A 15,453-nucleotide genomic window follows, 5' to 3' on the forward strand; every position below is an offset into this window, starting at 1 on the left:
ATCCTTTCTCCATACAGCATAGTGCCAAAGCCCAATGCTAAGTCAAATTGTCACTGAGATAATAATAATAGTTTCTAGGTGCACTGAGTGTGGTCAGTGAGGCAGAGCACAACAGCACTGGCAGAGAAAATACAATAATTTAATTATTGACCTTTACATTCAGGTCATTATTCCTCAACCTGCTCAATCAAATAATATTGTATACAGCGGCTCTGTCACATGTGAGCACTCTGACCTCTGGGTTAGTGGCTTGGAAACACAGTGTTCATTAGTTTGGCCTCCTGTGATGGAGAAAAATATGTGACCACTTCTGTACAGGTGTTTCAAAATTAGGTGGGAGGAGCTGCTTGAAAAACACAAAATAACTGTGAAATATCATACAAATGATGAGAAATTCAAAATTACTCAACGACCCAGTGAAGCATAGAATCAAAGAAAAACACTGGTGTTGACATTTACCTACCAAGACTGACAGTGAAAGAGCAATTAGGTCAAATGTGATCGGCTGATAGGATAGGTGATTAGCAAAAGCCATGACAAATGTGCACTAAATATCTATTAAATCTGTATCCTATGGGCAAAGAGAAAATGGACTGTCTTTGCAACAGATTAAAGTCAGCTTCTGGGCCCACTAATCTCCAAAAGCCATTAGTGTGTCTACCTTCAGCAATAACTCTATCCCTGCTCATCCATTAGGTTTATGTGTCATTTTATGTGAGACTGTCACCAAGAAGACATACGTGCCACTTTGTTTCCCCGAGCTATTTACTCTAAGAGCCAACGCCTTTTAGCTCCCCCCTCGCTCAAGGTGTTGTTAATCTCTAAATATCTGTGAGGATGTTTTTACTTCTGACGCTCTACACTTCATTAAATGTTAAGGAGCATATCTCAGTGCTCTAAATTGATTTGATTAGTTTTCATTATCTTATTCCACTTTGACCAAAGAAGATGACACATTGTATTGATCTGGATCACTGAGGCATGTTGGCTAATATTCACATGAGCTATCTGGTGATTGATGTGGGATTTGAATATACTGTAGACATACAGAAAAAGAACTGGTTGGCAGTTCAGATTCAAATATTATCATCTAGGAAAACAAATACTTCCAGTTTATTAGTGTAACTTTTGTAAATGAAGGGTTTCAGCAGTGTTTTTAGATCGTCTGTCTCATCCATTAGGTTTGAGACCCACATACTGGGTTACGGTCTAGTCTTGTTTTCTACGTGAAACACGTTGAACTTTTTGAGAGGAGCTTCAATAAGAATGCTTGATCCCCACTGACTTGTGCTTACATCTAGTCTTAAACTACACAGACTCTCTTCCTTCCTTTTTTCAGTCCATGTAATTTCATCTACAAAAAAATAAACTGCTGTATTTCACTGTCTGCTTGTAGCTATAGCAATGGCATCATATGATGCCTTCACTCATATCCTAACAAAGACATGAATTCATATAATAGAAATGACAGTGTCATTGCATTGAATTTTAATGGAAGGACGCTGTCTGACAACACTTGCCACTTATCCGTGCTCACAGATGCACTCCTGTCTCTGCATACTGATGCTTGATTGCAGTGTATGTTCAGAGAGCATTTTTAAAACTGTGACAAAAATAGTTTTGACGCTTTAGTAGTATTAATCCCACAGAGAATCAACTCAAGCTGCATCTCTCTGCCCACATGGTGTAATCCCAGTGGCTCTCTCCCGAGTATAAACCCATGGGAAGCTGCTCTCTAACATGCTCATATAAGACCATTGTATGTTACCTTTAAAGTGGAAAACTGTGGAAAACCAAAACAGCTGGCAGGTGGAGTGAGCTGGATATCTAGCGAGCAAAAGACATTTTTTTCTAAAGAGCTTTCTGACCAAAACAAGTCTAAAATGCAACAAGTGGTCAGAACATCGACTCCAATGGCACATTCATGTGTCCATGTGAGCAATAACAGTTGTTTTAAGTTTGGTTTGGAACCTCTCATAGCCCCATAGCTGTCAAACAAGTTAGGTAATGCGATTTTAAAGGAACAGTGCAACAACTGGAAAACAGACTTCTTTGCTCTCTTGGCGAGAGTAAGATGAGAACATTGCTCAATATAATATCTGATGCTGCTCATGTGGGAATTCTTGAATCCTTAATGTTGAATTCCCGAATTGTTGGGTCTCTCTCCAATTAAAAAGTTTGATCATGTACTCTCATAAAACACAAGTTCTGGTTATTTCAGCTGTGGATGGATTGTATACAAGTCACGAGCACAGCATGTGAAAAATGTCCATCCTACAGCACTTACGATTTGATTAGCACCCTAACCGTCTTTAACTGACATAAATTGACATTTTTCAAGGGGTGGGAGGGTGTTTGGGCCCAGATTGGCTGTGACATAGCCACAGATGGGCCCCTTGCTACAAACGTAAAAAGCAATTATTATGGGAGATATGACAGAAGCAGAGGCGAGGGATGATCATCAAAATTAAATATTAATTACCAATCGGGGCCAGGAGTACACATGGCACACACACTCTTTTGTTTTAAACGTTTGTTGTAAAAGAAACATGTTTGAAAGGAAATTGATGTGATTGCCATTGAGATGGTATTAATCTTTTGTTGTTGGTGGTTTTTGAGCCTCACTGTTCACCCACAGTCTGATATGTGTAATAATCGCATCAATTACAGCATTTTATGTAGAGAGAATAAAGTAAGGAAATGCTTAAAACACACACACACACTAACAGAAATGCTAAGAAAAGAAGAAACAGTTCTCTTGCACCACCTATTGGCACTTTATCAAAAATACATCACATCCAGTATTCACACTCTAAAGGGATTAACGCTGACTCTGGCAGTAGCTCCTGTCTTCATGTATTTGTTAAACTGCTGTATGTGACTGAATAATTGCTGCATTTAAATTTAAACCTGCCTAACCATATGTTTTTAATGCTTTGGTGACTATTTCACTGCACTGGAGTGATTTATACATGCCCTTATGACTACAAGTACTACAATAGTGATACTGCTTGTGCTATTATTAATAATAATGACAACAATAACCACCAACCACTGGGACTTTTTGGTAAAATTTATTTTCCAAGTGTTTAAGTGATACATGTTTCCAGGGATTGTCTTAACAATGATGTCTTTCACCTCCCAACAACCAGGAAAGTAAATGAAATTTAGTTTTTCACACAAACTGTACAATATGTGAATATACTGCAGCACAAGGGATACAAATGTTCAGCTTGAGTACCCTTGATTAGACCCAAACTACCGCCATCAGGTATCAGAAACAGACAAAAGTACTTTTTGTACCAGTATTTGTCAATCATCTTCTCACTTTCACCGTGGTTTTTATCAAAGATGTATCGTCTCTGAAATCGCATTCAGGGATTTTAAACAAACAAACAAACTGTGTTCATTTTTTCTTCTTTTCTTTAAAAAGACCTTCCCGTGTGCTTCAGTTCTGTAGCCCTGAACACATCAACATTGTCATCAGCGGGTGCTGCTCTGGAGGGGCCAGCTTCAGGAGAGATATACGCATCATGCTCGAAGACATACGAAGGCAATTCATACAATCAAATATATGGATTAAAAACAGTCAGTGAGACTGGTGTTTTACATAGTATTCGCTGAAGCAATCACAGGGACTAAGGCAGATAAAACGGAACTTATATTTATTGTAAAAGACAAGCGAAATGAAAAGAACAGCGCTATGTGCAGCAAGACATGTCTGAGTGGCATGAGTCCTCTATAAGAAAAAAAAACACTGTTCCATAAGTACCTCTCTTTGAGTGGGATTTCCTGTTTTATTTTCAAATATCTTTCTTTTACTTAGAAAATGAAGAAACCGATGAACATGGATGTGGCAGAGAATAGACAGAATACAAAAATGGAGGGCCATTCAGTTCAACCTTCATCTTTTGTGGTATTATCCTCTAGATCCTCATCACTGTCTAAATCACTGTGGAGTCTCTTGGCCATGGTATTTCTGCTTCTCTCCTCCTTACTCCCCTTCTTTAGCTGGACTGGTAATTTCACTGGTTACAGAAAGAGGAAAGAGGATAAGTTTAATGAAAAAAAGCGATGTATTTGTAATTTTGTTTGTATTACTTAAATAATGCAAAAGTCAAGTTGTTAAATGTAAGAGCAAGCAGCATATAATAATCATAATAATCATCTTCTTTTCGCTTTAATTTGGTCATTTGTAATAACACAACCATTCCTGAAGTGTGTTTTAACTCTCACCAGCTGATGGAACGAATTGGTCTTCAGCCCCGCCGCCATTATCGCTGTGACTGGCACTAACCGTCTCTTTCCGTTCCTCGTCTGTGACAATTCTCTGTCTTGCGCTCTCAAAAACAGACTTAATGACAATTGAATCCTCATAGATCTGCAGTGGTAAGCAGAGACACGTGCAAACACACACACACACACACACACACACACACACACACAAACAGATAAACAGAGCATGGGTTGTTCTTCAACACATCAAGATCCAAACCCATTTACAATAAAAATAATAGAATGGGGACTGTAAAAAACAATTTTGTTGCTTTCAAATGAAAGAATTCCTTGGGGTTCACCTGAGATCCCTCCAGGTTATAAGTCTGGGCATTGTGACATAGGAGGAAAATATCCTTTTCCAAATCCCCCACACTTCTGTACTTGTGATTACGCACACGTTCCTGTGAAAGAGAAGGTCGGCATCAAACCTCGATGTGACCATTGCAACCAATAATAGAGCTTGTCCAAGAGAGGGTAGTCTAACAAAGAAAAACTACATAAACATTCAAAAATACAAACCCAGACAAAATATTAAACCTTAACTGAGTTTCCTGTCTTTAAGCAGTAGTTCAGTATTTTGAGAATCACGCTTATGTGATTTCTTGCCATGAGTTGGATGAGATGACCAGTGCCACTCTCATGCCTCACTAAATTTTACACTGGAACGAGCAGGTTAGCTTAGCTTAGCATAAAGACTGGAATCAGGGGGAAACAGCTAGCCTGGCTTTATCTATAGGTAAAAAAGAAAAGGACACACATACACTATTCTGCTGCTGTAAATACTCTCAAGAGCGTCAATACGTATCACTCCGCCACTAAAAATAGTCCCCAACAAATACACTATTTATTCCAGTTTGAGTAATATTAGACTAATACAATATAGAGGTGCGCCATATTGCCTCTGACACCTCAGTCATGTGTGCTCTACCCGTTCATTAAGATATAGGCTTGTTGCTGTGGTGAGTGTGTGACTCAAGACCACTTGTGCTCTTCTGCAAGTACAGTTCAGACTGATTGTAATCCCTTTTAAAACTTAAGAGAACACAGTTGTGAAAGAGAACTGCCTCACTGTGATGTGGATATACATATTTTACTGGTTGGGGGGTAACATGAGAGTGAGTAGGAGATTTGATCAATTTTTCATCTTTTCTATTTTTTAATCCTTTCGATGTGACACAGAGTAAGGTGGCTGACCTTACCTACGAGTATTCAGTTCTCCTTTACATGATAGTCTGGTATTCATGCTGTTCTTCAAGCTATTTTTGGATTGTGTGTATCATATATTATTTTGACCTATTATGTCAAGAAATGAGGATTTAGTCTTGTTTCGTAACCCCACTTACAGCAGTAGCATAGTGGGTAATTCAAAGAAATAACATGTGGTATATGATAAATAGTTGTTACAGGTGTTAGTTGTTGTTTCTTTGAGCAGATAGCAATGATATATCTGTTATGTGAATCCTGTTCAGTGACACTCACCCTGATCCTCCTGAAGTCCACAGGCTTTCGGATCAGCTCATAGTACTCAGGTACCTCTTTCTTAGAGGGAAGCTGCACAAAACCTTTACTGATCTGTCGACCCAACCTGGAAGCACAATGCGACAGTACACTTAATCTCATGTTATCATGAAACCGTTTGATCAACACGTCAGTCAGTGCATGTGCATTTCCTACATGGCCGTGGTCTGCAATAATGTCTTTTACACAGAGGTCATGATTTCTGTCATTAACTTGAGATAACAAAATTCAGTTTTGTGGTGCTCACAGTCACCAATTAAAATATTCTTATCTCTGAATGACAATGTTGCCACAATGCCAACTTCATTGCTACATTATGTCACACAGCCGGACAGAATAGACACAAACAACACTATTGAATTATTGTGTTGGAATAATGAAATATTGTAACTTTTCAGCTTCATCACTGAGCCAAACAATTAGTAACACGTTTATTTGTGAACGCAAAGCAGTGCTTTTCACAGCTAGTTCATGTACTTTGACTTAGCCTGCAATTAATATAGTTGTATCAAAGTAATAACGGTCAGCAAATAATTGAACGTCCTCACCCGTCCTTGTAGTTGATAACCATATCCACCAGTGTGCTCAGTGTTCTGGTGAGCTCAGGTGGATTTGGAGGCAGTTTCTCAGCTGGTGGGCGTCCGCGCTTCCTTTTGACCTTTTCACCAGTTTCCTGCCCGGCCTGCAGTTCTTTCTCCCCAGGACGATCACTTTTACGCTTTTTCAGACTGATGTCTTCTTCCATCTCCTCCAGGGATCCGTTCTCTCCTGCCTCAGGCTGCAGGAAAAGGGAGCAATGAGTGGGGACATCTAACAAACTCAAGCAAACCTTTAGGGGTAGAGCAACCGGCCGGAGCATCGCTTAAAAACATGTACTTTATAGATTGTACGCACAAAGTCTGCCACGGCATAACAAGGACAATAACAACAGCAGGACAACTATAACTGATTTCCATCAAAAACTCATCCCATTCATTTGAACTTCTCTGACTTATTTGACAGTTGGGATGCTCAGAATCTGTTACACACTCTATATGCTTTCATGCTTTCAACATTAATTTGCCACAAAGCCAGAAACCTGAAGCACTTGAGATAGCGAGCTATGGAGACTATGTCTGAAGCCCTCAAATTAAAGCACTCCGTCTCCAGCTAATTAGCAGCACTGGCTGAAGTTGAAGCGTTCAGAATTACAGTGTATGGTTTTGTATTCAAATGAAAGAGGGCTTATTTATTTATTACGGTCGCATCTAAATTTGCATGGACTGGAGCGACCCAACTGCTCTGCTGTCTCTGCAAATTTAGGCTGGATTATTTCATCTGGAGGCTTTGATGTCAGATGATTATGAGAGGAGGCAATTTTTTTTTTTTTTTAAACACACAATGAATGTGAATAAATTTGAAGATGCCATGTTATCCCAAAGCACAGAGTCTAATGCACTGAATATTAACCCATGTTTCCCTGGTTTGTGCTTGTCTTCGTGCACAAAAGTACATAGAGATAGAAACATCATTTTAGGCGTGTGGTGTTCAACAACAGAGCCTGCTGCATCCTGACATATTTTCAACCATTTCATCGCTCCCTTTCGAATATCTGCTGCAACCACTGTATTTTCCACAAAGGCAATTAGAGGCCAGAAACACGGGTATGCATGCAGCAGGAGCAGCTCTAGCAGCAGCAGCAGCAGCCGAGGACGGAGGATATAGAGAAGGCATGCTGTCCAATCCGAATAGAATAATGATGCATCAATGATGCAGGCGCATACAGGACACACACCAGCATTCAAATCATATAATAGAGCATGTGCCAGTGAAGACAGATTTCTCAAGGACAGAGATGAAACCATGCTGAAATACTGAATTTTGCACACACTGGTGAGAGGAACAGGAACAGCATCATGCAGAATTATTACTGAAAAACAATAATAATCATGTAACGCCTCAAAAATAAATAGGAGTGATGGTGACAAACGGTGTGATACAGAGCAAACAAAAACAAAAAAAAAGAACAACAACAAAAAAAACCGCACGCCTGCACTTCCGAATCAAAAGGCATGGCAGATGATAGAGTAAGAGGAGACAACAACATTAGAGAGGTAACAAAAGAAATCCTGTTCATCATCGCTCGGCTCAAATGGAGGCTTTGAAAGCCCCGCTACTCTCTCTAAGGGGCTGCAATCGTTCCAGCGGAATACTGGAGGGATAGAGGGTAATCCTCAAAGATGTATAACGCAGCTGAGAGCTGCCTGATTGACTGTGCATGTGTGAGCGGAAGGGTGTCAGTGTGTGCATGTGATGCCCCATGCCTGTGCTATCTCCTAACAAGCCTGCCTCTTCCCTGACTAATCTGGCAAAGATTCCCTCTCATCTGTTACAACACACACCTACACACTCCCTCCCCCCCCCCCCCCCCCCCCGCTCTCACTCTCTCACACACACACACACGCGCACACACACACACACACACACACACACATACACACACACAGACAGACGCACACGAACTCGCAGACACACTCGCTCTCTTTCCCTGGCGCGCACGCACGCACACACACACACACACATCCAGACACAAACCCACACATACACACACATTTTATCCATCTCTTCCTCTCTTCCCATGCGATGTAGCCTGGCTGAATCCTGAGCCTGAGAAGAAAGACATGGAGGAGGATATTTACCTGACTGCAATCTGCAGGCTGGCTATCAGGATCGGCTGCAGCTGTGGGGGAGAGAATTAGCAAGCCAGCATAGCGGCGAGCTGCTAGTCTCTTCATCAGCTGATCACTCAGAAGCAGAGCCCAGAAGGGGGGAGAATAAAAGCGCTATGTTTTCATATACAAATCATTGGGCTGGGGGAAAGTAGAAATGCCATACCCATCTCCTGTCTGCAGCTCTCCGAAGTCTTTTTCCTGACTCTGGAAGGCCCCGAGCTTGTCTCCCTCTGCATGTTTTTAATATCGACTGGTGCCAGACGGTTTTTTTTCCTGTTCCTACCCTGCTGTTAAAGTTATCGGGTCCATTTTTATTTTTTTGTTAAAAAAAAAAAAAAAAAAAAAATGTTGCATTGCATTTCAGAGGGAACGTGAAGACTTCGTGTCAACTAATGCAGTGATCTTAGAAACACGAGTCCAGCCTGCTGCAGTACAGGACAGTCATGGTTCACACTGTGTGCGCACTTTTCTACCAGCGCGTAATCGGCACTGGAGACGGGGGGTCACGTCCCCTTCAGTGTATGAAGTATGGACATTTGCCCACTCTCAAATAATTGTGATGGCCAGGCACGTCATTAGATCCTAAAAAAAACTGAAAGACAACTATTTGTTCCCCTCAAAATTAAGTGTTAAACTGACTCCAAAACTCACTAAATTCTTCTACTTAACTCCTCCTGCTTCCTGTTGGTGCACGTGTCAACCAGCAACACAACATCTGTGTGTGCGGTTCAGGAAGCTGGCAAAGTTTTTGCTCTGGTCCTGCATCCCCCCTCCTCTTGTATCCATGTCTCTGATGCATGAGTTCATCTCACCCATGTCTTTACAAGATGAGACCACTGTGCCCGAATCGCCGCCACGAATAATTCATGTTAGATATGTGCCACTGTGTTGAGGAACATCTGGACTGATGTTCTCTGATATAGTAGGTTGGAAGAATCAAGCTCCACTCAGTGACACGACTTCAGAAAGCTGTTGATCGATCACTGGTCTGTGGCACCACCAGGCTTGGTGCTTGCAGGCTGAACATGGGTGAAGAAATAAGAGGAGCACCAGCTTGCAAGAAGTTGTGCTGTATTTGTGGTGAAACAACCCAGATAATGAAATGAGATTTTCTCAATACACACATCTAGTAGAACTATTTACCGTTTAATAATTTAAAGGCATGTAGAGGTCACCTTGTTTTCAAGCTTGCAAGGCAGCCAGGGGACCACTGTGTTGTATTTTCTCCATTTTAAGGGCATCTGTTATTGCACTGCATCACGTTTTCCTCACTGGAAAAGCACCCTGGGCACATGCAACCCCAGAATTCCAGTACAGTGATTAATGCATTAATATCGACTCAGATTACTCTTCATTTCTGTGCCAAGACAGCAAGAAAAAACTCTCTGCACCACTGAGCTGCTGAGCTTTAACATTTGCAGTAATAAGTGGACTTTTTCCAGTTTGGGCTGATATTCAAACACATCTGGTTTCTGTGAACTAGTTTTGTTTTTTCCAACATGTGCAAAGCGCTGCTGAAAAACAGCACACAATGTCAGGACTCACAACAAAGGAAATTGATGATACACAAGAAAACAGGATAGAAATTAAAGATCCTGTTGCATGTTCTTCGAATAAAGTCCAATTCACAATGACAGAGAACAGCCCTTTTGTACAGAGCAGAGACTTGTGTGGCTGGAACTGGAATTCAACGGAACCGCAGAGAAATCCTGATGCACATGAAGTGAAGAGACAATCCACAGCAGGGCTTTCATGCCACGCAGTTGACTCAATCGTCTAGCAGCTCGCCAAGACCATTTGTCATACTTAACTGTTACAGAGTGTATTTCCCGCTCCTCTAGCCTTACTGAATGTAGATTAAAGGTCTTTATGCAAAAATGAAATGCTTTCAGCGAACACTTAGGCTAACTAGTATTACATTTGGAACTTTCTTTGTTAAAGCATGGATGGTGCATGGATATATGCGTCATCACCTTTTTCCAACTGAGCCCAGCCGACTTCAAACTAGCGAGATGGGAACGACAAAAACACAACAAACGCAGAAATCTCTCATGTGAAATAACCAAAATGTTTCCTGCCAAGGCAGAAAATAGGACGTTCATGTAGAACAACATCAATATTAAGAACATGAAAAATTCATTCAATTTTTAGTTTCATTTACAAATTTTTGAATGCCAAACTACGTAGAAAGGAGCATGCACCAGTTGATAATGGATCAAGCAAATTAGTATCAACTAAAATGCTGAATATGTTAATATGCACGTGTGTGGAGGTGTTACAGCAGGGCTACAACACATTGGATTTTATTGGAGAAAATAAATGTGAAACCTTTTTCAGTGTGACTTTAGCGGTGCATTTCCATCAGCGACGGAGAACCCCCCCCCCCATCTTTGCATTGGTGAATTAATGCAAAGACAGGGGGGGTGTGAAATGCAAATTTCTCCCTTTTGACCGCTGATTTTTTCTCTCAAAGGAAACACGTGATTTACAGAGCAGATCTGTACGCTGTAGCAGACAAAAAAAGATGCGTTTGTAAACTGTAATGGGAAATAATATAGAAAACATTTACACTTTAAAGGAGGAACATGGCATTATGCCTGCTGATTTTCCCTGACTGCCACATTCATGTGACATTCATTAATGCTTCTGAAAATGAAAAAAGAATACAGCCCTCATTATTGTTTTGCTTTTTAAGATGGCTTATATGAAGGTGTAGTGGTTTAAAGCATGCCCACGTGAAGTGACTGGATTAGCTAAACCCAGTGAAATAGAAACATCATTTCAGTATTATTTTCCCAAGAAACACTTGCTCAAAACCGCTGACTGTTGCCATGGCAACTGCAAATTTTGATGGTGGACCTTGTATATCATTGTATTTTATTGCTGTTGCTGGGAAATGACTCAGAGTGCTCTCAGTCACACATGCACAAGCTCTCACTAATGGGACACAGTTACACACTAGGAATGTGTGGGGGGGTTGATTCAGGCTATCATGAGGAATGACATTATAGTTTTATACATCTGAAAAAACCTTTGAAAATATCATAAATCATATCCATAGATGCAGAAAACAAAAGCACAGGGACAGACTGACAATCCACAGTGATAAACTGACTTTCACATATATAGAGAAGACAGAATAATAGTCTCTCATTTGAAGAGCTGGTGCAAAACGTTACATTTTTTTAAATACATATTTTGTGTCCAAAATTGATGGATACAAAGAGTTTTGGAATTGATCCAGTAGATTGCCCCAGCCAGCAGCTACAAATGGGCTGCGAATGGCCTTCAAAGGCTGCAGCGTAGTCCTTTGGGGCAACCTCACCGATCAAAGTGCGTCCACTCAAAGTGCCTTGTTTCTGCCGCTGACAGGAATGGATCAATATTTTAAGTGTCCGGCAACATTATGGAAAGGATCAGTACAGACATTGATCCCTAAGATCCATAAGATCCTTTCTGTTTAACCAGAAACAGCATCTTTCCGTTCAAAGGCATCAGACTCACAGTAAAACAGTAATTTTATCTACAACAACATGGGAGTTGCTGCTCTGCCTCCATCAGCAATTTTTTGTGTTATTGTGTGACTTTGGTGTTTTAAAAGAGTTTGAATTAAAAAAAAAAACAAAAAAACCAAAGGCACAGCAACTAGACTTGCAACTCCTGTATTTTTTCAAGGTTAAATCAATGCTTTTATTAATGGGGTTTGGTGGTTTTCAACCAAGCGATATAATGACTGTTTCTGGTTAAAGAAACAGGATCTTACAGGTTTATCTCCACAGGGCTCAGTTTGATAATGTTGTTAAACACCTTGGATAATATCTGAGCCTGTCAAAGGCAAAAACAAGGACTTTTAGTGGACATACTTTGATGGGTGAGCTTACCCCAAAGGAATACACTGAGGCCATCACAGCCTGTTCACAGCTGCCAGCTGAGGCGAACTTCTGTTACAATTCCAAATTGTTTGTGCCTACCAGTCATTTTGAACTCAAAATATGTTAAGGTTTGAAAACACTGCAGTGATCCTAGGTCTTAGGGAATATTCTTAAAACAGGCTGAACTGTACCAGGACACAGGTTATTCTGGATGTTTGGTAAATAATTTATAGCTCACTCAATGCTGAAATTCAGTTTTATTTAAATTTGCAGTGGTGCAAACATGGCCAAGAATACTTTGATCAGAAATCCAGGCTGTAATTTGTACTGTCATGCCACAAAGCCAACTAATAGGGAGCCAGTCGTTTCTATGTGTTTTCTGAGAGGATGATTCAAATTGAAAGCATCTCGCTGCCATATCCCAATGAAACAGTCAATGAGAGGTCACTGAAAATATATGGCAAGGTAGAAATTAAAAAGTGGTGAGTAGATTGTGGAGAACAGAAAGCTGGGAATGAATGTCTCAAACTGGTGTCAGGCTGACAATGGGTGAGAGAAGTGTTGATGACCTACTGGTTGATCCACTGGTTGAGTTACTTCATGAGAAAAATATAATAATATATTAATTCAAGACACCTTCTGAAACCTGCTGAAATGGAGACCTTTGAATGTAGACTGAACAAAAAGGCTCCACAAAAGCTTTTTAATTCTATCTGTGTCTCTTTGTACCTTTTTCTGTAGGTGTTTTGCTTCAATTGATTGAATTGAAAAGCAGGACATAGTGCAGAAACAAATTCGGGAGAATTTTAAGTAATGGCCCCTCTTGAAATGGATATAACCAATGTAACTAAAACATATATATATAATATAAATAACAGTAACACAATAACTACTGTACTTGTGAGATTTCAGGTTTACAGACAAACTATTGACAGTCATTCATGAGATCTCACTTTATTCACACAGAAGAGGAAACATTGGGTTGTCCAGTCTTCATCAGCATTAGAATCATCCATTCTCATGAAGACACCACTTAAAGGAGTAGTTTGACATTTTAGGCAACACAATCATTTGCTTTCATGTCGAGAGTCAGATGAGAAGATTGATACCACTCTGTCCATCTCTGTCTGGCCAGCAGCTGTTTAACTCAGACTGATACAGGAGGAAACAACAAGCCCTAACAAGTGTCTGTCTCCCCTGCCCTTTCTCCCCCCTGTGCTGTCTCCCCCTACGTGCCACCTGAGCAGAGGTTACTCCAGGTCACTCCGCCCACACACCTGCAATTCACACACCCCTGACACCAATCCCCAATCAAACCACCCACTCCTTCCCTGCCTACATAAGCCCAGCCCAGATCACCACTCACTGCCAGATTGTCTGTTTCAGTAGGTACACTTCAGGCTCCTTTCTCCAAGACTACGTGTTATTTCGCTTGTGTTTGCTCTCTGTCCTGGTTCTGGTTTTTGTCTCCCTCCCCTGTCTGTCCTCCCCGGTCTCTGTCCAGCTCCTGCTCCCTGTTCCATCCGGTTGTCTTCCCTGGTCCCCACCCCGGTCCTGCTTCCCGCTAGCCCCTTTTCCCCGTCCTTGCTCCTCTCCATTGGTGTTAAAAAACCCATCTGTCTCCCAACCACCCAGTTGTTCTGTGTCTGCATTGTGGGTTCAGCCGGTCTAGTTCCGCACAACACTAAGATGTGTTTTTTCCCCAAAATGTTGAACATTCCTTCACAGTACATGTCATCGACAACAACACCTCTCATCAATCTTAGAAACAGAAGCGCTGTCGTTGCATGTAACTGCATGCAGCTGTGGTGTTGGTGTTTGGTAAAATGATCAAAATGATTAAAATACATGTATGTATACATACAGTGGGGCAAAAAAGTATTTAGTCAGCCACCAATTGTGTAAGTTCTCCCACTTAAACAGATGAGAGAGGCCTGTAATTTTCATCATAGGTACACTTCAACTATGAGAGACAGAATGGGGGGAAAGAATCCAGGAAATCACATTGTAGGATTTTTAATGAATTAATTGTTAAATTCCTTGGTAAAATAAGTATTTGGTCACCTACAAACAAGCAAGATTTCTGATTCTCACACACCTGTAACTTCTTCTTTAAGAGGCTCCTCTGTCCTCCACTCGTTACCTGTATTAATGGCACCTGTTTGAACTCGTTATCAGTATAAAAGACACCTGTCCACAACCTCAAATAGTCACACTCCAAACTCCACTATGGCCAAGACCAAAGAGCTGTCAAAGGATACCAGAAACAAAATTGTAGACCTGCACCAGGCTGGGAAGACTGAATCTGCAATAGGTAAGCAGCTTGGTGTGAAGAAATCAACTGTGGGAGCAATTATTAGAAAATGGAAGACATACAAGACCACTGATAATCTCCCTCCATCTGCCCCAAAACATCACTGCTCTAGAGGAGATCTGCATGGAGGAATGGGCCAAAATACCAGCAACAGTGTGTGAAAACCTTGTGAAGACTTACAGAAAACGTTTGACCTCTGTCATTGCCAGGGTATATAACAAAGTATAGAGATTAACTTTTGTTATTGACCAAATACTTATTTCCCACTATAATTTGCAAAGAAATTCTTTAAAAATCAGACAATGTGATTTTCTGGATTTTTTTTTCTCATTCTGTCTCTCATAGTTGAAGTGTACCTATGATGAAAATAACAGGCCTCTCATCTTTTTAAGTGGGAGAACTTGCACAATTGGTGCCTGACTAAATACTTTTTTGCCCCACTGTACATCTCAACATCATCAACTATCAACATATAAATACAAATAATATCATGTCAATGTCATGTTTAAAGATTTTAAGTTTCTTTTCAGAATAATGAACAAAATCAAGACTTCAACTTATTTTTCCTCTATTTGCTCTTATTTAGTAACCATTCTACATCTTTGGGTGTGATGCATCTACACCACTTGTTGGTTTGTAACTTATTTTCCTTTGCAATTATAAAATATTGCAATATAAATGTCATTTACAAAACAGAGAATTAAAATGATTATATTATACACAATAATAGATGACTACAGGATTGAGCTCTTATGAACAC

General features: G+C 40.5%; 1 protein-coding gene across 1 annotated transcript; it reads right to left on the reverse strand.

Moving 5' to 3' along the window:
- Nucleotides 1-3,897: 3,897 nt before the first annotated feature.
- LOC139219247 (probable global transcription activator SNF2L2) lies at nt 3,898-8,570 on the reverse strand. Its single transcript, XM_070851058.1, has 6 exons — nt 8,475-8,570; nt 6,345-6,574; nt 5,758-5,863; nt 4,578-4,679; nt 4,237-4,381; nt 3,898-4,028 (listed from the first exon to the last, which is right to left on the reverse strand). The coding sequence occupies exons 1-6, from the start codon at nt 8,568-8,570 to the stop codon at nt 3,898-3,900; spliced, it is 810 nt and encodes a 269-aa protein (XP_070707159.1).
- Between the last annotated feature and the right edge of the window lie 6,883 nt (nt 8,571-15,453).

This window comes from Pempheris klunzingeri, chromosome 19, assembly GCF_042242105.1.
Source record: "Pempheris klunzingeri isolate RE-2024b chromosome 19, fPemKlu1.hap1, whole genome shotgun sequence".
In the NCBI taxonomy this organism is placed as follows: domain Eukaryota; kingdom Metazoa; phylum Chordata; class Actinopteri; order Acropomatiformes; family Pempheridae; genus Pempheris; species Pempheris klunzingeri.